Here is a 25,177-nt window from a genome sequence, read left to right as displayed (position 1 = left end):
AGAGACAGAGAGAGACAGAGAGAGAGGGAAAGAGAAACAGAGAGAGACAGAGAAAGAGAGAGGGAGTCAGAGACAGAGAGAGAGAGAGAGAGAGAGAGAGAGAGAGAGAGAGAGAGAGAGAGAGAGTCAAGTGACTTGTCCAGAGTCACACAGCTAGTAAGTGTCAAGTGTCTGAGACAGGATTTGAACTCATGTCCTCCTAACTCCAAGGCTGATGCTCTATCCACTGCGCCACCTAGTTTCCCCGAGATTATATTTTTTAAAGTCCATCCTTTGCTAAATTTCTCTAACAGACTGAGGTTTGTATGTCACATATAGATAATCTCTTTTCATTTCAGGAGCACGAGGAGACCATGACATACAATGGAAAGAACAATGGCTCTCTGTGGAGAGACAGCCTGCGGCTGTGGATAAAGTGAGGAACCTGGAGCCAAGAAGACTGAGTTCAAATCCTGCCTTGGACACTTACTCTCCACGTGGCCCTGGGCAAGTCCCTAATCTTCCTGAGCCTCAGTTTCCTCCTCTGTAAAATGAAAAGGTTGGGTTTATGGTGTTTTCCAGCACTAAATCAATGCAATGCCCCTGCCCCTGTGCCAGGAGCTCCCACACTTCCTCTGCACTGTCTTGGGAAAATCACTTCATCCCCCGGGCTTCAGCTTCCCCAAATGAAAGGGTTGGATAAAGTGAGGTGATGCCAGGACCTGCGGTGTTCTCTCTGTCCCCTACAGACCTCTACCTCTCTGATCCTGCAGCATCTGCGTCTCATGGGCCTACCCACTGTAGGAACCCTTTATTGGTGCAGTGACAGAGTGCCAGGCCTGGAGCCAGAGGAGTTCAGATCTGGCTTCAGACAAGTCCTGGCTGTGGGATCCTGGACAAGTCACTTTAACCTTTGTTTGCCTCAGTTTCCTCATCTATAAAATGGGGATAATGACAGCACCCACCTCCCAGAGTGGTGGTGAGAATCACATGGGGTGATAATCATAAAGTTCTCAGGACAATGCTGGGCACACCGTAAGTGCTATCTAATCATTAGCTATTAACTACTATTATTAATTATTAATTGGATGGGCCAAAGGTTTGAAGTTCTTATCTCTTCTTTTTTAAATGTTAGTTTGATTCATAGTTGTCAAGAACTCCCCCCCCCCCGCCATTCTTACAATTAATGCAACAAGCCAGGTAAGGATTATAAATATTTTGTTAGAAAAAAGCTCAAGAATGTTCACCAAATCACCAAAGTTCAGAGATCTCCATCTGGTTAGAGCAGGTAGGGACCCCAGAGGCCGTCAGTCCCAACTCCCTCATTCCCAGAAGAGGGAATAGAAACACAGTTAGTTTTATAACTAGTACCTGAGGCAGGATTTGAACCCAAGCATTCCTGACTCTAAAGTCAAGGTTTTTTACACTGTCTACACTAATCTAACCTGTACATGAACAGAAATCCCTTCTATAGGGATACCCCTAAGGTAGCTTGTTCCAATTTGGAACCATTCAGATGTTCAGAAAGCTTTTCCTTATGTTGAACTGAAATCTGCAAAATAATAATAAAGATAATAGTAGCTGACATTAACATAGTGCTTACTACATGAATGGCACTGCGCTAAGCACTTTACAAGTGTCTCATTTGTTCCTCACAGTGACCCTGGGAGGCAGGTGCTATTATCAGTACCCATTTTACAGATAAGAAAACTGAGGCAGGCAACCAAAGGTCAAGTGACTTGCCCAGGGTCACACGTGTCCGAAGCAGGATTTGAACCCTGGTTTTCCTGAGCCCAAGGTTGGCCCTCTGTTGGTTACACTGTGCTGCCTTCTGATGGACATGCCCATTTCACAGATCTTAACAGAGGTCTTTTTCTGTCTATTTAATTGTTTGCTTGTTTCTTTTTCATCTCACCTGCTGCTTCTTTGAGATCTCATTGGACATGAGCTTTGCTGAATCTAAGACTTTGATTGCACTTTCATCCTCTAAGATGTTCCCCTCTGAGGATGACAGGGTTTCCAGAATCTTGCTCTCTATATCATGCAGCTGCTTTTTATTAGCAGCAGACTGGAGAATCAGAGCATTTCTCTCTTCTTCTAATTCTGGTCTAACAAAGGAGAAGTATCTTCTTTAGGAAGTCAGTTCCAGTCATCAAACATGCAATTTGTCACAACTTTCATAAACTTAGAGGATTAAGGAAACATAATAAAGGGAAGACTAGTCTGGAGAAGATGGCGGATTGGAGGTCACCCAGCTGTACTCTCCCAATCTGCCACTCCAGACAACTTTAAAATGATGCCTTAAATCACATTTGGGAGCAGCAGAGCCAACAAAAGTTAGAGCGAGACATTTTTCCAGCCTAAGAAAACTTAATTTTAAGAGGATGACAGATGGAGTGTATAACCCCAGGGTGGAGGCCTCTCTGGAGCCCACACACACACAGCAGCAGCAGCAGAGGGAGCTCTCAGACAAGAGACAGTAAGGGGGCCAGACAACTGGGCAGGGAGAGAGATTATGGGGGACCTTTTGCTGGCACTGGGCACAGCTGGCGCTGACTGGAAGCTCCAGTGTTCATACAGAGTTCTGGGTGGCAGTTCTGAGATGCAGAAGAGTGCTAGAGGTCAGTCACAAGACAGCAGGGGCCCTAGTCATGAGCACTAGTGATTATGGTTGCAGAGGACCAGAAGCCCTTCCTGGGTAAAGACCAGAATGTAGACCAGGAAAGCAGTGACCACACCTTTCCCAGTATCACACCACCTTGGAAGCATCAAAACCTTGCAGATCCCCAGAACTAGCTAGCCCTGAAAAGAACAGCACAAAAAAACCTGAAGCTTGGGACAGTGCCTCCTCCAGGAGAGCAGAGCCCAACTTTAACATAAAGATCAAAGTCAAGAAATAGGCTGGGAAAATGATCAAACAACAACAACAAAAAAGAACTTGAGCACAACTAGCTACTCTGGTGGCAGGGAAGACAAAGACATAAACTCAGAAAAAGACAATGTGATAACAGCTACAAACAAAGCCTCAAAGAAAAAGGCTAATTGAATCCAAGCCCAATAAGAATTCATATAAGAGTTAAAGAAAGAGATAGGAGTGATAAGGGAAAAATTGGGAAATAAATGAGAGCAATACAAGAAAGTTATGAAAAGAGAATTAACAACTTGGTAAAAGAGGCACAAAAAAACCTGAAGAAAATAACACTTTAAAAGACAGAATTGGTCAAATGGAAAAAGAGGTGCAAAGCTCACTGAAGAAAATAATTCCTTAAAAATTGGAATTGGGCAAGTGGAAGCTAATAACTCCATGAGACATCAAGAAACAATAAAACAGTGAAAACTGAAAAAATAGAAGAAACATGAAATATCTCATCAGAAAAACAACTGACCTGGAAAACAGATCAAAGAGAGATAATTTAAGAATTATGTACTTCCTGAAAGTCATGACCAAAGACAGAGACTAGACATCATATTTCATCTAGGAAAACTGCCCCAATATGTTAGATCCAGAGGGTAAAATAGAAATTGAAAGAGTCTACTGATCACCTCTTGAAAGAGATCCCAAAATGAAAACTCTCAGGAATATCATAGCAAAATTCCAGAGTTCCCAGGTCAAAGAGAAAATACTTCAAGAAGCCAGAAAGAAACAATTCAAATTTTGTGGAGCCACCATTGGGATCACACAAGATTTAGCAGCTTCCATGTTAAAGAAGCAGTGGGCTTGGAATATGATATTCCAGAAAGCAAAAAGCCAGGATTACAACCAAGAATAACCTATCCAGCAAAACTGGATATAACTGTTTGGGGGTGAGGGGGAGGAGGAACATTTAATAAAATAAAGGACTTTCTTTTTTTTTAAGCAATTGGGGTTAAGTAACTTGCCCGAGGTTACACGGCCAGTTTTTTTGTGTGGGTGTTAAGTGTCTGAGGCCAGAACTGATCCTAGGTCCTCCTGACTCCGGGGCTGGTGCTCTACTCACTGCGCCACCTAGCTGCCCCAAAATAGAGGACTTTCAAGTCCTAATGAAAAGAACAGAGCTGAACAGAAAATCTGACATTCAAACACAAAACTCAAGAGAAGAATACAAAGGTAAACACAAAAGAGTAATCATAAAGGTCTTAATAAAGTAAAATTGTTTACATTCCTATATGGGAAGATGATACATATAACCCCTAAGAATGGTATCATTATTAGGGCAGTTTAAAGGAGTTTACATAGACAGAAGGCATGGGTGTGAGTTGATTATGTTGGAATGATCTCCAAAAATATGAAAAGTTGAAAATAGGTATGCATTGGGAGAAGAGGGGAGGGAGAGGTATGGAGAAATTTCCTCACATAAAAGGGGTACACAAGGAAGAGCTTTTACAATGGAGAGGAAAATGGGGGGAAGGTGGTAGGCAATGTTTGAACCACACTCTCATCAAAATCAGTTCAAAGAGGGAAATACACACACATTCAATTGGGTATAGAAATCTATCTTACCCAATAGTGAAATAGGAGGGGAGGGGGATACAAGAAAGTTGGGAGGAATAACAAAAGGAAGGACAAGCAAAATAGATTTTTGAGGAAGAAGAGGATAAAATAGAGAAGTAATAGAAGAAAATGAGATGGAGGGAAAGATGCAGTTAGTAATCATAACTGTGAATGTGAATGGGACGAACTCTCCCATAAAATGGAAGCAGATAACAGAATAGATTAGAAACCAGAATCCCATATGTTGTTTATAAAGGTACACTTAAAGCAGAAAGACACAGAGTTAAAAATAAAGGGCTGGAGCAGAATCTATTATGCTTCAGTCGAACTAAAAAAAGGAAAGGGTAGCAGTCATGAGCTCAGACAAAGCAAAAGCAAAAAGAGACCTAATTAAAAGGGATAAGCAGGGAAACTACATTTTGCTAAAAGGTACCATAATCAATGAAACAGTATCAAAAATTTTTATAGCAAGTTTCTCTGATAAAGGCCTCGTTTCTCAAGTATATTGGGAACTGAGTCAAATTTATAAAAAGAAGAGCCACTCCCAATTGATAAATGGTCAAAGGAAATAAATAGGCAGCTTTCAGAAGAAATCAAAGCTATTTATAGTTATATGAAAAAAATATTTTCTAAATCCCTATTGATTAGAGAAAGTGAAATTAAAACAACTCTGAAGTACAACTTCATACCTATCAGAAATGACAAATGCTGAAAGGGATGTAGAAAAATAGGTATACTGATGAACTGCTGGTAGAGTATTGAACTAGTCCAACCATTCCAGATGATAATTTAGAACTATGCTTATTTGTAGCAGCAATTTTTGTAGTGTCAAAGAATTGGACATTAAGTGGATACCCATCAATTGGGGAATGGCTGAACAAGTTGTGATATATGACTATGATGGAGTACTATTGGTACTATCAGAAATGACAAGGGGTAGAGTTGTTTTGGAAAAATACAGGGAGACCTATATGAACTGATGAAAAGTGAAGTGAGAAGAACCTGGAGATCATTTTGCACAATAACAGCAATGTTGTAATGCCGAGCAAATGTGAAAAACTTGACCACTCTGATCAAAGCAATGACCCAAGACAGTTCCAAAGGACCCATGATGAAAAATGCTACCCACCTCCAGAAAGAGACTGCAGTACAGATTGAAGTAGACTTTTTTCACCTAATTTTTCTTGCTTATTTTGCTGACATGGCTAAGGTGGAAATATGTTTTGGATGATTTCATGTATATAACTGATATCACATAGCTTCCCTTCTTAAGGGGTGGGGGAGGGACTGAAGGGAGGGAATTAGGAACTCAAAACTTTTTTAAATGAATGTTAAAAATAAATAAATAATAGGTTTGATTTTTTAAAAATAAAATAAATGTCACAGGTGATGACAGTTTCCAGTCTACCTTAGTATTCTATCCTAGGGTATCATAAATCTTACACAAAAAAGTTTTTTTTTCCTATTCCTAAACAAATTCCCCACTCTTTCATTTTAAGCTTTTTAGCTCTCACTCTTTTGTCAGTAGGAACAGCTCTAGACAGTCTTCTGTTACGTACTGCCCAAGACTAAGAACACTTATATCGGAACTCTGTGGTGTTTGAAATGATATACATATTCCATCATGTCAGGGACCGAACTATACTTCCTAAAACACACCTAGAGAGAGTGAAACCCTAACAGGGTTAACACTTGTATTAGCTATTTTAAAATTATGTAAAGAATAAGGAAATTATGTAAATATATAAATTCTGCAGGAATACAAAATATGACATAACTACCAAAAAAATACATAGCTATAGGTTAGTGGCCTTCAATGACCTTTCCTGAATTTACAACCTCTCTGGCTACATCTAAGAAAGCACCTACCTTTCCTTTGCGACCACAATACCTAGCAATTGGTCTTCAAGTCCTTCTGGTGTAATCATAAAATTGAGCAGAGAAACCTTTGTGGACAGCTCAGGCATATAGTGTGGATTTCTCAGTTTTGTGGTGATGTAGAATTTGAAATCAAAGGAATACTCAATAATGACTTCTCCAAGTCTGATGCAATCAATGCCTCCTGATATTTCAAAAAACAAGAAAACAACAGGTCAAACTGGTTGGTGGGGCTCTCCTTTCTTGAAAGTTCTATTGGTGTGTCTCTAATGACTCTAAAATACAATTAATGGCTAACAGAGATAGATGTTGAGTTTAATAATCAGAGAAAATAGGTTGGATCAGTAGACAAACAAGTATTTATTAAGGATCTACTATGTACCGAGCACTGTGCTAGGCATTAGGAGACAAAGCAAGGATGAAGGCGAGCAGTATGGCTCATTCTGGAGGTGGACATCGTTTTGGTGACCTTTTTTATCCCCTCTAGATCAAGTTTTTTGAAGGACCTTTCCTTCTACCCCCGGCCAAAAATCCAAACAGTTTGTAGAAGATACTTAAAGATGGTAGATACACGAGACTTTGACAGTGAAGACTGTCCTACTTGCCTGGGAAGGGCACAAAGAAAAGGACAGGCCAACCCAACCATGACCCAAACTTAACTCTGTTGTTCACACCTTGGGATGTTCTCTAAACATATGACACCCTTGACTCCCTACCCCATGTCTAATCTAATGGGTAAGCCATCCAAGATCGCGGCAATGAATGAAGCAGTGCCTGGTCTTTCCTTGCCCATTCCTATTGGTTAGTTCCAAATTTTCATTCACAGACGGGAATAAGAACATTGTAGGAAAGAGGAGCAACCAGCATCACAGAGGGTCAGGCGTGTAGAAGAGCAAGAAGGCCAGTTGTTCTGGACCTGAGAGTATAGGAAAGAATTCACTAGAATTCAAAGAGCTACTTCCTTCCATTCTGCAAAGACAATTTGGCTTATTGTTAGTTTTTCTAAGTCAACAGCTTTCAAACGGCCAAATGAGAGTCTGTATATAAACCTTAAGAATATAAAGATGTGAGTTCTTATTATCATTACGGCTACTATTACTATGATTTTCCTTTCTTACCTTGTTTAAAAGTTTGTCTAAGCAGTAAGGGCTCTAAAGAAGGATCCAACTCTTCCCCAACATTTTCTAAAAGAAGTGGGGTACCAAATTGAATGCAGTTTTCCAAAGTCCTCATGTAGTCTGAATCTGAGAGTTTAATCACACTCAGTTGATTGTCCTTCTCAGAGTTCTTAATCCACTTGTTGGCTTGACCCTGGGGGTCAATCATCAGAGGCCTGAAAACAGTGAAGGAAGAAAAGTAAAGAGGGTCTAAAATTTAAATTACTTTGTAATTTGGGTGTTGGTAAGATAATGTACTTTCAGATATAGACTAATTATTGGTTCAACTAGAAAGAGAAAAGACAGAAGGGAAGGTTTGGAAAACACACGACAGCTAAAAATATGAATTAAAAAGTAACATGGGGGGCAGCTAGCTGGCACAGTGAATAGAGCACGGGCCCTGGAGTCAGGAGAGCCTGAGTTCAAATCAGACCTCAGACACTTGACACTTACTACCTGTGTGACCTTGGGCAAATCACTTAACCCCAATTACTTTGCCTTCCCCCCTCAAAAAAAAGTAACACAATGAAAAATATTTGGGGGACAGAGAAGGACAACAGCAAAAAGAGGCTTTTCTTGCTTTGAGGTAAAATCACAAATTCAATGGAAATTTCCTGGGGTTTTAATTGAGAAGGCCTACAATCAAGACCTATTTAGGAATTTACAACTTTCCTTCAAAAGCAAAGGAAGAAAGAGCCAGTAAAGCCGTGCTAACATCTTGGCCAAGAAACGTTTTACCCGAGAGACACAGGCACATGATATGTTCATTTCTTTTTTTTTTTTTAAAGCAATCGGGGTAAAGTAACTTGCTCAAGGTTACATGGCCAGTTATTTCTGGGTGTGGTGCTGAGTGTCTGAGCCCGGATTTGATCTCCAGGTCATCCCGACACTGGAGCCGGTGCTCTTACTCGCTGAGCCACCTGGCCACCCCTAAGCAATTGGGGTAAAGTAACTTGCTCAAGGTTACACGGCCAGTTATTTCTGGGTATGGTGCTGAGTATCTGAGCCCAGATTTGATCCAGGTCATCCCGACACTGGAGCCGGTGCTCTTACTCACTGAGCCACCTGGCCGCCCCTAAGCAATCAGGGTTAAGTAACTTGCTCAAGGTTACACAGCCAATTATTTCTGGGTGTGGTGCTGAGTGTCTGAGCCCAGGATTTGATCTCCAGGTCGTCCCAACACTGGAGCCGGTACTCTTACTTGCTGAGCCACCTGGCCACCCTGATGTGTTCATTTCTGCTAGTAATTGGAGAAAGGAGCTTCAGAAGATAAAGACAGAGCTGAGAAGTGAACAACCAGTTGTGAAGACAGTGTTGGAGAAGTGGGATTAGATTTCTGTACCATGGCCAAAACACAGGAATGACAGAATCCTGGCCAGGGATGGAGTGTTCCCAACAAAGCCTGGTAAGAAGATATTTGTCTAAAGTCTTAATAATCTAATTAAAAGGATATTCAACTGAGAAAGAAAATATAAACTCACCCAACTAAATACCATATATACCATAGCTACAGTATAAAAAGAAGAAGTCAGCAGAGACATCCACACATTCATAGGAGACAACACGCAAGAAAGGCAGGAGCAAAAACATCGTGGCCTCAAACATTTATATACCAAACAAAGTACTGGTAACAAATGAGAGGGACTAGAGCGCACTTCTTTTTTTTTACGAGATTATTAAAGTTTCTAAATATCCTATGCAATGGTAATTTTTGCTGTAAACATCCTTCACTTACAGATACCATCTGGATGAAAAGACTACTTTACTGGGGAAAGTACTTTCCTAAACGTGTCCCAGGATAGTAAATTCCAAGAAAACACTGAAGACCATTTGAGGGTGGTCTTCAGAGTATATCACCTCTATCCTATCACAAGAGGGAGAATGGTGGAGTGAACGGATACAGGAGCCAGCCATGGACTCCAGATGCCCTAAGTCCAAGCCTTGCCTCTGACCCATAATGGCTCTGTGACCCTGGATAAGTCAACAATCTTGTCCTCTGGGAAACTCTCTTGGACTATAATTGCAGAAGGGTTGCCAGTCAGCATTGGCAGAAGGTATTTGCACATCCAGAATGGCCAATGTGATGAAATCACACACCAGCATCAAAAATTCAGTCATATCTGACATTGACATTATTAGGGAAAAGATCCGGAGAAAAAGTACAATATTCTTCAGAGTTTGGGATTAAATATGTGAGAATAACCTTTTCACTGGTCCTTACCAACGCCTGGAATTGCTAACAATCACACCATTGTCTATAGAGAATATATCCGTAGGTAGTCCAGCAATATTCCAGGCTCTAATCTTGATTGGATCACCCAGAGTCTTACTCAGAGAGAAATCCTCAGAGCAAGGGATTTTTTTTTCCTGTAAGAAATACAAGGCAATATACAGTTCTTAATTCTTTCATGTTGTAGCTGGAAAGTTTAATTAAAGTATCAACTTGGTTCTCCAAATTTACAGTTCTCATACATCTAGAGTCATAATGTAGACTGGGTATGATGCTGGTGTCCCACCAAGCTTAAAAGTCTGGGGCATGGATCTGAAGATGCCTGTCATCTGAGGACTGGCTTCAGTGACTAAGAGGCTGGCCAACGTCAATGACTCACAAAGACTACCTTTGGGGGGAAGTTACCTCAGAGACCATCTCCTGCAACTCCATCATTTCTCAAAGAGGAAACTGAGGCAGTGAAGGAGATGTAAATGGTCAAAGGTCATGCAACTAGAAAATGGCAGAGCCCAGGACTTAAGCCCAAGTCCTCTGACTCCAAAGGCAGCGCTTTCCTCCCTGTACCCAAGGTGCCCACACTGATAAAATCATGAATCTTCTGAAATATCGATAGATCATTTTAATTGCCTTTAGCAGGTGTTCGCATTTAACAATACTCAACTATTATTACATGTGCAAAAATTCCAAAGGATCTATGACTTCAAACATGTGGGCATTCCCTTCAGTGATGCAAATGACAACCCAGCTTTGCCTGCCCATCCCAGGCTGTAGCCCATGACCTTTGAAGAGTTTGCCCAGAGGATCTAACCAACAAGTTGGGAGCCTTTATCATGCTCCCTGTCCATTCTTTGCAATGTAATGCAAAGAACCATTGGCTTCTATAATCCCACCTCTAACTTTATTAGTTCTGTGACCTGGAACAAGTTCCCAAATTTCACTAGATCTCAAATTCCTCAACGGTAGTAGGTGGAGATCAGATGAGACAGTTCCTGAGGTCCATGCTAGATCTAAATGGATGTCCCTACCTAGTCAGCCCTTTTCTCCCTTAATACATTTTCCTGATAATATCTTGTAATACTATTCCATTATTAACACCTAAATAAATAGATAAATAAATGGATGGATGGGTGGACAAATAGATGGCTAGATAAATGAATGAATAAATAAACAGATAAATGACCATAAACCAAGATTGAAAGGACCTGAATGAAAACTTGAGTTTGTAAAGGAAAAACAGAAGATGATTATTTTTTAGTAACCAGTATTTCTATCATCCAGATACCATCCTTTCCCCAGAAAAATGTCTAAAAAACTAGGCAACAATGCTCCAGTCAGGTAAAAGATAGAAAGAGATATCCTATCTATACCAAAATTATATTTAAAATATTCACAGAATATTTTGTGAGAGCAAAAACAAAACTAGAAACCAAGTGGGTGCTTATCCTTCGAGAAGTGGCTGAACCACTCGCAGAATATGTGATTCTCTGTGATCACATTTGGGGTTTTCTTGGCAAAGATACTGGAGTGGTTTTGCCATTCCTCCTCCAGGTCATTTTACAGATGAAGAAACTGAGGAAAACAAGGCTAAGTGACTTGCCCAGGGTCACACAGCTAGTAAGTGTCTAATGCCAGATTTGACTCAGGAAGATGAGTCTTCCTGACTCCAGGCCCAGTGCTCTGAGCACTGTGGTGCTACCTGGCTGCCTGGGGAATACACGGTAGATAACAGAAGTGACAGAATATCATTGTACCATAAATTATATATGAGGAAGTCAGAGAAATATGGGAAGATTTGTTATCAGCTGATACAGAGGGGAAAAAAGCAGAATTAGGAGATTGATGTATGCAATGATTAAAAATAGAAATGAAAACATTAACAGGTGGCTACATCTATCATAATAAATGCTGTGAGCAACCTTGGTCCCAGAGAACACAGGATGAAATGGGGAAATGAGGGGCCAAGGAGTGGAATGGTGGGTAAGCCATCAGGTTGGGTCACTCTGTTGGTCAGTTTGCTGAGTTTTATAAATTTGTTCCAAGAGAAGGTTTAGCATCAAGGGAAGATTTTGAGCTGGCGGAGAGGGAAGAGGGATGTAGAGAATATCCATAAAACCTTAAATAAAAAAGAAAGTGCCACGTGTTCAGTGACAAAAGGAGAATCTGAATCTTCTGAAACAAAGCGTACAAAGGATCCGTCCATTACCTTACACAACCAGCTCCAGTCCTTCGTACATTCATTTCGGAAGCCTGCTGTGAAAGCACCCAGGTAGGCAATGACTCCTGCTGATACCAGAACATCTCCTGTCAGATTATCATATGTGTTTTGAAGGTCATCTGCTGCTTGAGACCACCTGTGAGCAACCAAAGACAAAATAAAGGCTGGAAACAGGAAACATCAGCCATGCATAGAGTGCACAAAGGTTTAAGGGTACCCTAGAAAGACCTCTATATTGAAGGGCTTTAAATGCCACGCAGGGGAAGCCCCTGGAGTTAACAGGGGAGAGACATGGTCAGATTTGTACTCCGTTTGGCATATATGTGAAGTAAAGATGCAAGGGGGAAGGGAGGCAGGGAGTGAGGCCAAGAGACCAGTTATAAGCCTATTGTAATAGTTGAGGCAAGAGGTGAGAAGGGTCTGCACAATGGTGATGGTTGTGTGAAGGCCAAGCCACTGATTGGACCTCTGTGACAAAGGCAGAAATGACATCAGGGTGAGTATGTGCTGGGTGTTGTTGAAGATGTAGCTGTAACTGGGGACATCTCCATAGAAATGGTTGGAAGCACACAAAGAGGTGAATTTGGAGTTGAGAGTGGGGAAGGGGAGAGATCAAGTTCACTTTTGGACACTCTGAGTTTGGGATACCTACAGGACATCCGATTCCAAATGTCATGGAGGCCCCTGACAATGTGGGCCTGGAGCTAAGGCCATCAGCAGCAGACTAATGAGAAGCTGATAAGGTCACCAAGAGAGGGAGAGAGAGAGGAGGAGGACACAGGACAGAGCTCTGGGGACATGCTCAGACAGGTGACACGTGGTAGATGGTGCCTCAGCAAAGGAGAAAAGAAGGAACAGTCACATGGCAGGAGAAGAACCAAGAGAAAGCAATTTCATGAAAACCCAGCGAGGAGAGAGAGCAGAGAAGTGGCAGTTCTACCGTGTCAGATGCTGGGGAGAAATGACATGAAATAAGGCCTGAGAAAACTGTTCCCTTCCCCCTAAGACCCCAACACCACCAGGGCCTTGCCTCTGAGATTACCTCCCACTCAGGAGTGTGCTGGCTTAACAACCGGATTGGGAGGAGGGAAGGGTTACAAGAAACACTTAAGTTTTCAGTTTACTTCACATTGTCTACATGACTTTCTTATGGCCATACAATTAAAAAAAACAAAACCAAGACCACAATAAGTCAAACCTTGATTTGTGGCATTTGCCAATTTTCAAGGTGTAAATGCTCAGACTGGAAAATTAAGAATTGTTCATTAACAAACCAACAATGAACACACCTTCCTGAAAGCCGGTTTGAACTTGGCTCCAGCACAGCCTGTTCCCATTTACCCTTGTTTGTTCCTAGTGGCTGTGTCTGCCTTAGACAGTAAGCTCCTGGAAGGCAGGACCATGTGTTTTGTTTTTTGCCTTTCTCTGCCTCCCCCATCCTTTAACCCAATGCCCGGCACACAGCAAACATTTAATAAATGCTCTGTTGGCTGGCTGATGACCTTGGGAAGTCAGTTCAGGAAAGCGATGAAGTCAAGAGCGGGAGAGGAAAAGAAGGAGAACAAGGGAAGCAGACAACTTTCTCAAGGAGTTTGGCTGTGACAGGGAATAGAGACAGCAGAGCAGAGATGTGGGGGACAGGAGCATCCAGCGAAGGTGTTTGGAGGATGGGAGACTCGGGTGTGTCTACAGACAGCAAAAAAACCAATCAGCTAATCAGGGGAGATGGAAAGTTAGGAGAGGTGGGGATGATCCTGGGGGCAACGACTTGGAGAAGAGAAGGAAGAGCTCCACAACGCCTGTAGAAGGGGCTAGCCTCGGGGAGGAAAAGGCCACGTCTTCATCAGAGAATGCAGCAATGGAAAAGAGCCTGGGGAATGATGGATGGCAAGGCGTTTTGGGAGGAAGCTCCCAACTCTCTTATTTCTGGCTCGTTTCTGGCACTGGCGCTTCCGTCTCCTAGCCTAGAAAAATGAGACCACCACCACCATGAGGAAAACTCCTCCTTCAGGAAGATGAGGGAACTGGCCCGTAAGCAACAGGATGTGCATCCTGCAGCGTATCATGGAGGTGAGGATGAAACACATCTCCTACTGGCTCCCCTGAGAAAAGAGGCAGCTCGGAGGGCAGTGGACAATGTCTCACCTATAGAACTAACAGCAAACATTCACATACGGCGTACTGAGTGCCAGGACCTACGCTAGAGCTTTACAAATATTATCTTATTTAATCCTCACAACAACCCTGGAAGGTAGGTACTGTGCAGATGGGGTGACTGAGGCAAATAAGGTGAAGTGACATGCCCAAGGTCACCCAGCTAGTAAGTGTCTGAGACTAGATTTTAACTCAGGTCTTCCTGACTCCAGGCCTGGAGCTCTGTCCACTGCTCCATCCAGCTGCCCCTCAGACACTTAGAAGCCATGTAACCCTAAAGGAGTCATTAAACCTTTCTCAGCCTCAGTTTTATCTCTAAAATGGAAATAATAGAACTTACTTCACAGGACTTTTGTGAGGGAAGAAATAAAGTGAAATATGGGAAGCCTTTACCAAACACTGAAGCCCTCTGTAATTGTTAGCTACCATTTTTTACTGGGGTCAATGGCATATATCTGTAATGTCATAAATGCGATGGGGTCTAGAGCTGATCACAGAGATGGTGGCAATGGAAGGAATCAATGTGAGGACCGTAGGCGGGCCTTGGTGGGCCCCTCGAGTAGAAGGCTCCAACCACCATGGCCAAGCACTCCACACATCACTCCTGCCCTATGAGAGCCCTCAGTCTGACGGAAGCTGGGACTCTTGGCATCTCTGTCACCGACCTCGTTTTTTCTCCGCCCAGCCCACCGATCAGCTTGGACGCTCTCTCCAACTTCTTTGCGCAGAGCTCCACTTGATCTTCCAGACGGACTTTTTCATCAGTCTTTTCACGGAAGGTCTGTTGTAAATTGGCCAGGCGATCCTCCACGGCCTTGAGCTCTGCTCTCTTCTGATTCAGAAGGTTCATCGTCTCTCCCAGGGACTTCTGAGCTTCAGCTAAACGTGCTTTCTTAGGAGCAACCACCTAGGCGGGAAGAATCGGGTGGAAACTTGTTACTTGCCACATATACACAATACTCAAGAGGTTCACAAACCCTCCCATGGGGGGTAACTTAATGTTTTGGGCAAATCAATGAACAATCCTCTTTTTTTGTTCTACTGTAAATACAGAAATGCTCACTTTATTTAGTGTTGGTTAAGTTTGTACCAAAAATAGAGTGTTGGCGTGGCTAAGTGGTGCAGTGAATAGAGCCCTGGCCCTGGAGTCAGGAGGACCTGGGTTCGGATCCGGCCTCAAACACTTAACACAAAAACTAGCCATGTGACCTTGGGCAAGTTACTTAACCCCAATTGCCCTCCAACAAGCAAAAAAAAAGTGTTTTAAAGAATAAAGAGTGCAAGTCTAATATCTTACATTTAAGAGACAAAAATGATGGGTTTAATGCTGGTCCCTTCTGTGCAATCTACTGCTTCTAATGGGAAACTGGGAGCCGGCCAAGGCTCTGGCTTACAATGCGAGGGCTCAGTCACAGATTTGCCAGTGATAGAGGATGCCACGGGCCTGAAGTAGTTACGGAAATATGAAAGGGGGAGGTAAACAGGGAAGAAAGAGCTGGCCCAGATTGGAAAGCAATAGAGAAGGGCCAGAGGAGCTGGCATCCAAAGAGTGCACTGAACAACTCATAAGGAAAAGAAAAAATATGGAAAATGCTTTAAAGCATTAAAAGCATCATACAAATGCAAACTATGACTTTTATTACTGTTGATCAGTTTGGTTTTCAGGATGAGAAAGTGATTTGGGATGGGGAGAAATTCCTGGGAGAGGGTCACTGCAATAAGCATATTTGGACTGGCCAGGATATGTGGTGATTAAGAGAAATGAGGAGTACAAGCATTTATAAAGCAACCAGAGACTTTGGGGATACACAGAAAGTAAGCTCTCCAGAGGGTGACTGCCACTGCTGAGTGCAGTGACAGCTTTTCCTTTGGTCTAGAACTGTGGGTTCTTTAGTGTGGACAGCCCCTCTCCTAACACAGACCAGAACCTCACCTACAACTTACAGGTCAAGAGAAGCTCCTAAAAATGGAGAGAAGTCCCGGGTTCGAGGTCCCAAGTCTCCAGATCGCCAGCCCTCCTCTCTGCCCAGCCGCGCCAGAGCTGTTCAGTCATCTTTCCATCATGTCCAGCTCTCTGTGACCCCTTTTGGAAGTTTTCTTGGCAAAGATACTAGAGAGGTCCACCATTTCCTTCTCCAGCACTGTACCACAATGCCTCTCACTAATTTTCTTAGCCAATTTTAAAATGAACGGATTATATGATGTTTATGCTAAGGCTGTGACTTTAAGCAAAGACGCAGGTAAGAGCCAAGTGTATTTGGCGCTCCCCTTAGCTCTGTGGGAAATTGAATAAGGGGGTGAGATGAGTAAGGAAGAAGAGAGTCCCATTGGAGAGCGCCACATGCATCCCAGAGAATCTTTGGGTGGCAAGTAATAAGCTGGGTGAGGCCAAACCATCCCCAAAGAATTTACCACTGAAATGGTGGAGGCAAACACATGGAAAATGAAACAGATCTGCCCTTTTCCACCACAATCTCTTTCCAATAATCAATGACCATGGAACAGTCACATTTGGAGTCTCTTTGGTATAGGACTGTTCAGTGTGATACATGCAGAGATGGAAAGTGCACCTAGCACAAAGAATTGGGCAGGGCAGCAAGACCAGACAGAGTACACATAAGGGAACTATGGGCCTGAGAATACACTGTATTCAAGCCTCCCGGTGATCCAGGGAGGTTAGAGAAGGAAGATAACAAAAGAATGGGGGGCGGAAATCACAGATAGCATAGTTACCAAAACAGAGGAGATTCTGGGAGATGACTTCAGCAACTATTGACCCAACTGACTATTTTCAGGAGAGGTAACATGGCAGAGTGGGTAAAGAGGACCAGTCTGAGTCAGAAAGAGCTGGATCTCAGTCCTGCCTATGACTCATTCAAGTCACATAACCATGACCAGGTATTCAATTTCTCAGTACCCCCAGACCACTCCACAAAACTATGATTTGCTTGTCAGAAGTCATGGAGGAGATGGCCACATTGAAGGGCTCATTACACACATGGAACTTCAGGCCAAGGACATAAAATCCATGTAAGCATGGTCTATCCACATATCAAGGGCACCTTGACAAAAATATCAGAATGTACAGATGAGTATCTGAAGATTATTTTCTATCTCTACACAGTCACACAATTAACCGAAAGTTATAGATAACACAAGTTCCCACTGGTTTCTTTTTTGTTGATGATCAGTAAAAATTAAAAAGTACAACTCAGGAGGGGAAAAAAATGAAGGCTTAAAGGTTCTCCTCCAATCAGATGCCTCTCACACACAGGTTAAGGTCATCCATGAGTCCTTAAAATACACAACCTCACAAAAAATAAGCATAACCCCAAAGAAGAGACCTGAGAAGGACAGACACGCTTACATGAATGCTTGTCTTCCCCACTGTGACCAGGCTCCGGGAGAGCTGGGGTTACTTCATTCCCAGGGCTAGCACAGTACCTGGCACCTGGTCAGTACTGCATAACTGCCTGTTTAGTTGGTTCATCTCTACACATATCTTTGGCAAATATGGCTGACAGATGTTGAGCTGGGCCCAGAACTGAATTCAAGAATGCATCTGGGAGTTTGCCCAGTGAGTTCAACAATCCCAAATTTCTTATTCTCTGAAACAAAATTCCATTTATACTGATAATTCTCTTATGACACTTTGTATTATAGAAGAAAACTGTAGACAAACAGAGGGTGATTCCATGTTGGGAATTCACCTAGGAAATCAGGGATTTGGCTAAACATGCATGTGTATACATATAGATGTACATACATGTGCATATAACACACACACACTTCTAGGAATCCCTTAGCCTGTAGACTATTGCCAAGAGCACATACATTACCTTTGCAACTCTGTCATAGACCTCCATAGCCATGATCCATTTGCACAGACCCTCAGCTGCAGAAGACGCCTTGGCCACTTTAGGCGGGTCAAACTCGGGGTTTGTGAGGTATTCACCTCGAATCTTCTGCATAACAGACACCTACCAGAAAAGCAGTCAGTTTTCAAAGTTATTAGATGCAAAATTTGAAGGTGGAAAAAATACATGAAATTGTAGAATTTTTTTTTGGAGAGCAAAGCAGGCAATAAAATACAGTAAAAGTCTCAAAATTAATCTTATGCTTAGAGCCAAAAAAATTACACTGTTCAGAAGAGCCATTTGCTCAAAGACTTTCCTAGCAGTGTTATAGGTAACTGAAAAAAACTGGAAGCAATCTAAATGTCTGATAACAGGGGGACAGCTAAATCAATTGTGGCATGTTGTTGTCTGTTAATTGTACTGCAATTAATTAATTGCAGTGCAGTTAAGACTGAAAACTATGGGGACTGGGGATGTCTAGGTGTCACAGTGAATAGAGTACCGGCCCTGGTGCCTGGAGGACCTGAGTTCAAATCTGGCCTCAGACACTTAACACTCACTAGCCATGTGACCTTGGGCAAGTCAATTAACCCCAATTGCCCTCCAAAAAAAAATAGAAAAGAAAAGAAAAATATGGGGACCACAAAGAATGTGGGAAGACCTTTATGAAGTAATAGTGACAGGGGTAGACACAAGGATGGGGACGAGGGTGGGGATTGAATTTGGGATTTCTTTGGTACAATGAGTCCCAAGATGAGGAAGGCCCTTCCACCAATGCAGGTCGGCAGCTTCCTGCAGCTTATAGTGGTAAAGAGCTGCCTAGTGCACCGAGAAGGGAAGGGGCATACCCATAATGAATTAACACAAAGTCTAGAAAAAGCATAACCACAATAAGGGAGTATTCACTAACTGGGACAGGATAGGAGAAAATGTGAATTGGGAACTGACAAAGAATCCGGAAGGAGAATTAGAGGGAGGGACTAAAAGGTTACATCAGGGCATAGCCGAGCGCCAGCAGTGAAGCCATGAAGGTATGGATTCAAGTCCCACCACTAAAACACACTAGAGAGGTGACCCTGGGCAGGTTACCGAATCCCTTAAGGCTCTAGAGTCTTCTAAGATTAGAGGCTGCAGAGAAGCTGCCAACCTGCATGGGGAGAAGGAATTTCCTCATCTAAGAGCTCTCTGTACCAGTAAAATCACAAGCCCAGTCCCAATGCTGGACCTGTTCAAATTAATTTACTTAAATGTAAAAAGTTCAAATTCATTTATTTAAATGTAAATAATTCCCTCCAGTTTATCCTTTATCCACCTTTCACATACAGAGCTGTGGGCATGCCTTCTCCCCCATCAGACTGTGAACTTCTTGAGGGCAGGGATTATTCCTGCCATTCTATGTATCCCTGGGCCTAGAACAATGCCGGGCCCATAGCAGGAACTTAAGAAACACTTGGTGATTTAATTTGACCTGGAAGTATCATATCCATTTTACAGATAAAGAAACTGAGAAAGCCATGAGATGAAGTGACTCACCCAAAGTCACACTGATGGTAAATCTCTAAGCCAGGAGTTGAATCCCTAAAAGCCCTGCTCCAATCCTCCCTGTAGGATATGGGACCGAGTGCTTAACCTCCCAGGCCTCAGTTTCCTCATCCTACACTGCCACACTCTCAGGCCAAGAGCTCATGGTGGCAATATCAGTAAATGACTTCAGGATATTCCGAGAGGGGAGGCGCTCATACAGTATAAAAGCCTGGATCGATGCCATCGTCGTGAGTTTTTGCTGTCATTATACAAAGTCATAAAGGGACGACTTTTCATACTTGATTGTGTTAATCTCCAGTACTTCACAAACTTTTAAGAAAATGAACAGATGCAAAGAAAATCACCTCCAGGGATACTGACCGGAATGTTGTCTTTGTCATATTCTTTCAGGTCTCTTAGGAAATTCATGTCTCCCAGGACTTTTTTGCTGGGACCCCAATAATCCAAGATCTGTCAGTAAAATTGAGGAAGAGACACCATTTCAGTGTCCAAACAAAGTCATTTACCGGTCCACATCTCCTCGAACCCCTGACCCCCCCCCAACCCATGCAGAAATGATTTGTGCTCTCTCATACCTATCAGCACTTTGCATTTTGTCTGCACACTTCAGTGCATCTTCAAAAGGACTTTCTTGGGAGCCTCAGTGTAACAGGGACCTAATTCTTTAAGTTGTCGAAAACTCAGCCTGTCCACCATGCTTGGAATGCTGCTCTGCCTTCTCTGAATCTCCAACTTCGTCCAAAGCCCAGCTCCAGTGTGAGCACCTACACAAGGCCTGTTCTGAACCCCAGTGGTTGGGGCCACACCCCAATTTATGCAGTATTTACTTTGTATGTATTCTGTGTCTGCTCACATGTGTACATCCTATCTCCCCAACAGAATTTAAGCTTCTTGAGGACAGAGACTGTTGCATTCTTGTGTCTCTATGCAAAGTGCCTATAGCAGTGTTTGGCATATAGAAGGCACTTAATAAATGCTTACTGAATGAATGGAAAAGGAATTCAATACTGAAGAACACAAAGATGTCTGTTGTTGACAACTTAAGAATTCAAATAGGACTTAACAAGTTCAAGTTAATAAAGGGGGAAAAAAAGGATCCTCATCATCTCAGGCTATGATGTTTGGGAACCATATTCTAGACTTCCCAGCAGGGAGGTGAGCAAGCAAGCACTGGTCTCAGGAATATTCTCTGCCTTGGAGCCTGTCAAGGGGAAGTGGAAGAATTTTAGACTCAGAGGGAGAGAAGACTTGAATTCCAGTCTTGCCTCTGTGCTAACCCGGCAGGCTGAGGAAGAAAGACCTGAGGAGCCAGCCCAGCGGAGAGAACCACCGCCAGGGATTTACATGGAAGCCCATGAGCCTCCACCCCGGGGTCTTTTGGAAAGGCAGCATGTGCCAAGACCAACAATGGCATCCTGTCTTTGGCATTGGCCAGCCATGTGACGTTATGGTCAGTGCAGCTAACACTGGGTCTGGAATTGGGAGACACCAGAGTTTAGTGGAAAGAGTCCTGAATGTGAAATCAAAGGACCTGGGTTTGAATCCTGACACCTATTGCCTGTATGGCCTTGGGCCAATCACTTCCCTCTCTGGGCCTCAGTTCCCTTATCTGTCAAATGAGCATGTTAGAATGGGTGGCCTCTGACGACCTTTTAGGATCTAGAGCTGGGGTCCTCCGTCTCAAACGATTCAGAGGACATGAAGAGACTATGGAGAAACTCTGAGACAAACAGCGTCCTATCATCAGAGCTTATTCAGTATAATTCTTTCATTTTGCCAGAAAAAGAAACTGAGGCCTAGAAAGGTTAAATAACTCACCCATGATAAAAAGTCTGAAGCAGGATTCGAACCCAGGTCTTCGACCAACAACTATTCATTAAGCAACAACGTTAAGCACCCACTATGTGCCAAGCCAGGCCCTGCCCTCCGGGAGCTTACACCAGTAGAACAAGTGGGGGTGCCCACACCAATGGAAGGAGTGTCTGGTCTGACCCAGCCCTGACCAAGAACACCCCCGACCTCACCCCTGGCAAGGGGCCTTCTAGCCTCTGCTTGGAGTGGGAGCCCATGACCTCCCCAGGCAGCCAGCCCCACCCTCACACTACTCTGATAGGCTGCTTTTTCTGGTATCAAACCTAAAACTTCCCCTTATGGTTCCTGATTCTGCCCCTGGGGCCAAGCAAAACCAGGCTAATCCCTCTTCCACAAAAGAGACCTTCAAATTCTAGAAGACAGTCCTCAATTCTCCTCTTTCCCTTCTCTAGGCTAAACACCCCCACCTCTTTTCATCCAATCTTCAAATGGCAAGAACCCAGAGCCCATCCACTATGGCCTCCCTCCTCGGACACTCTCCGGTGCTATCATTCACATCTGTTGTGCCCAGTTCTCCTCTCTGCTGGAGAACAGACTGAACTCCTTGAGCCCAAGGCCATCTCTTGATCCACTTACATTTAAATAATAAAATGATCTATTAAAGTATTAATAACCCCTGCTGCGAATCTACTCAGCCTCTCTTAAACGCAGAGGTCAAGTCCATCCCCCACGCTACCTTGCCTCCAGTGCCAGCAGGGTCTGTGATTTTCTCTGGTTTTATGTCTTTCATGACACAAATAGCAGCCATCACAAGCTTGACTCCAGATGGAGGATTTTTCATGGATTTCACAATAGTGATGTCAGCAGGCTTAATTAAAAGAAAAACAGAGACATTTTCAAACACTGTTTACTCCGACAAGAGAAACCTAAAAAATACCATTTAGGTATTTTTAAGACAAACAAATAAAAAGGATCATGTTTGACTCAAAATTATAACTGTGTGGTTTACTATACTGTGATTAGGGAAGAATTCTGCAATTGCAGAGAGTGCTGGAATGCCCAGAGCCCTGGCCCTAGAATGAAGAAGGCCTGGGATTAGGCCCCAACCCTAACACTGACTGGCTGTGTGACCCAGGGCAAGTCACTTAACCTCTGCCTTGAGCTGCTCTCTGGGACTTAGGGCTCCCATCTGAATTGGTGGAGTGTTCCTTACATGGACAAAAGCATAATTCCTTCAGGGAAGGAAGACTTAGCAAAGGAGAATTTTGCTCAGAGATTGTTCAGGCAGACATTGATTGAGCCTAGCTCTGGATTTCTGAGACAAAGGGGTAATTCCAGGTATTTCTTCCTGGTAAAGAAAATGAGCTTCAGGGCCATTCAAGAAAATCGCTGCCCAGAAAGGTCCACCCCTACATCAAGAGGAATTGTAGGCTGTGGGGCAGTAACTCCCATAGGGAAGTACATCGTTCTCTAGATCTAGGAGAAAGATTGCTGAATGCCCCCCACCCCATCCCAATACACAAGTGGCTGTGGGGAGGCCATGTGGTGAAGGGAGAGGGGCTGCATTTGGAACCAGGGAATCTGGATCTGTCGCTCTCTGCCTGTGTGACTGTGGGAAAGTCACTTACTTTCTCTATGTAATAAGGGGATTGAACCGGATGATGCTGGAGGTTCTCTAGCTAAGATCCTGTGGTCTAGGGATATAACCACCGCATGTTACCTGCTTTTACCTGGCCCCCAGCCAGTTTCTTCACCTGTAAAGTGGGGCTAACCCTCCCCAGGCTGTTGGGAGGCTCAGAGGAGAAACCTTAACATTGGTCGTTGGGATGAACATGGGCCACCAAGATGTTGCTTGCCTTAAGTGTGTCCAACGCAGAGAGGGCGGCTTCCAAGGCTGGGATGGCCTCAGCGAGGTCACTCTCACACTCATTTTTAAGGGCCTGAGCTTCTTCAGCCTTCCCGGTGGCCAGCTCCTCATCTATTTTCACAAATCTGCTTTTTGCTTCCACTTGGGCAGACTCCACCTCGATCACCTGAAAGCATACCGCAAACGTCAGTCTGGGTCCCCCATGAAATAAGCCTTCAGTGTGTTCATTTTTGCCTAGAAAACCTAGAAACATAAGCTCCTATAAAAGGAGAAAAGGGAGAAGCTATGTTGGCTAAACTTTTTTCTTAGTAGTTCTGCTGTTTAATTAAAAATAACACCTTTATATAAGGCTTTAAGATTTGCAGCTCACTTTACAAACATCTTATTTACCTGCCACAACAACCCTGAGGAGGGAGGCACTATTGTTATGCCCATTTTCTGTTTGGAGAAACTGAGACTGAGAGTCAGCATCTGGTAAGATGTGAACCTGCCCCTTCCTGGATGCAAGTCTGGCTGACTATCTAACTAAGCACTTTGAGATTCGGATTCAGAACACTGGAAATATTGATACTGACTTTTCTTTTGACCCAGCCTGGGATTGCAGCAGTTTGCAGCAAACTTCTAGGAAAGAAACTCCTTCTCCTAAGACAGGTCAGCCTATTTTCTGAGACTTCAGCGTCTCCAAGAGCAGCCTGGGCCCAGGGAAGTGATCTGCCCAGGGTCACACAGTCACTATGTGTCAGAGGCAGGACATCGACCCCAGTCTCTGTGACTCTGAGGCCAGCTCTCTCTCCAATCTTCCATGCTTCCTTCTGTAATATGAGCTTAGAAAAGCACAAACCTGTTCATTCTCCTAGCAGCCCCAAAACACACATGGTCTCTGTACTATCAGTCCCAGCCCTTCTTATATAGTTTTTTTTAATTTAACTGATTGAGAGGATTGGCACCAAGAATGATGGGCCTGGGAATAGACTACAGTATGATTCACTGGAATAAAAGTTATCTATTTAATAAAAAGGAAAAAAAAAAACAAAAGAAATCCCAAAGTGGAGGCCTGAGAGGCTAGCCACAAAGTAAAAGGAAATAAGTGGGAAGGTGCCTGGGTTCCAAGGAGCCGAGAATCCCAACTCTTTTTGGATCCAAAGACCACCCCCCCTGCCTTCCCAGTGGTGGTGAGTCAGTACCCTGGAGGATTCCTGCCTGTGGGGTAGACAGCCTCTTACTTAGTACTACTAAGAGGGGCAACCAGGTGGTGGCATAGTGCACAGAGCACTGGGCCTAGAATGAAGAAGACACTCCTCTCCCTGAGTTCACATCTGACCTCAGACACTTACTAGCTGAGTGACCCTGGGAAAGTCACTTAACCCCATTTGCCTCAGTTTCCTCATCTGAAAATGGGCTGGAGAAGGAAATGGCAAACCAAACAAATGGCGTCTCTGCCAAGAAAACCCCCAACGGGGTCATGGAGAATCAGCCACAACTGAAAGGACTCCTGGATCTCGCCTTGCTCCCAAGGATCTCTAGGCCTTTCCATCAACCCTGCCACTGAGCCCTCCTACATGTGATGTCTCCCCCAATCAGAGCATGAGCTCCTCAAAAGCCAAGGCCGCCTTCTTTTTCTATTTCTATCATCAACACTTAGCTTAGTGCTTGGCATTCAGTAAGCACTTACTATATAGTTTTATTTTTAACTCATTCATGATAGCAAGAACTTGGGGCTTATATTCAGATCTGATGAAGATGAAATCCCTAACGTGCAATTCAGGTCATACAGATGAGGGACATCAGCAAAGCCTGCAGTGCCCCGAAAGTCCAGGAGGCCCATCCGTACCTTCATCATGTTGGCATTCTCCACTTTGGCCGCCTCCAGCTTGGGCTGCAGTTGGACCAGCTCGAGCTTCATCTCCCCCACCTGAACAGACATGATGCCAGAATGTTACCTGATTGCGGGTAGCAGGCCTCAGAGAGAGGGCAAAGCAGCCAAGCCATATACTTTCTGTTGTGTGTGTGTG

At 43.6% G+C, this 25,177-nt stretch overlaps 1 protein-coding gene across 3 annotated transcripts in view; it reads right to left on the bottom strand.

Annotated features, from left to right (window-relative positions):
• DNAH12 (dynein axonemal heavy chain 12) overlaps positions 1-25,177 on the bottom strand; it is a 159,501-nt gene that overhangs the window by 35,493 nt on the left and 98,831 nt on the right. For 2 of the 3 annotated variants that reach the window (XM_069084269.1, XM_069084270.1), the window contains exons 47-57: positions 24,997-25,077; positions 23,155-23,331; positions 22,035-22,166; positions 19,847-19,936; positions 17,924-18,064; positions 14,750-14,991; positions 11,919-12,066; positions 9,707-9,852; positions 7,447-7,661; positions 6,320-6,512; positions 1,895-2,087 (exon numbers count right to left, since the gene is read on the bottom strand). In XM_069084269.1, coding sequence (XP_068940370.1) covers positions 1,895-2,087; positions 6,320-6,512; positions 7,447-7,661; positions 9,707-9,852; positions 11,919-12,066; positions 14,750-14,991; positions 17,924-18,064; positions 19,847-19,936; positions 22,035-22,166; positions 23,155-23,331; positions 24,997-25,077 — 1,758 coding nt within the window. The remainder of the gene's footprint in view (positions 1-1,894; positions 2,088-6,319; positions 6,513-7,446; positions 7,662-9,706; positions 9,853-11,918; positions 12,067-14,749; positions 14,992-17,923; positions 18,065-19,846; positions 19,937-22,034; positions 22,167-23,154; positions 23,332-24,996; positions 25,078-25,177) is intronic. The other variant, XM_069084271.1, reaches the window with a different exon arrangement.

Source organism: Petaurus breviceps, unplaced genomic scaffold (genome assembly GCF_028583685.1).
Source record: "Petaurus breviceps papuanus isolate PSGF00001 unplaced genomic scaffold, PetGlider_PUasm1.0 174, whole genome shotgun sequence".
NCBI lineage: Eukaryota > Metazoa > Chordata > Mammalia > Diprotodontia > Petauridae > Petaurus > Petaurus breviceps.
This window is presented reverse-complemented; position numbering and strand designations above follow the sequence as displayed.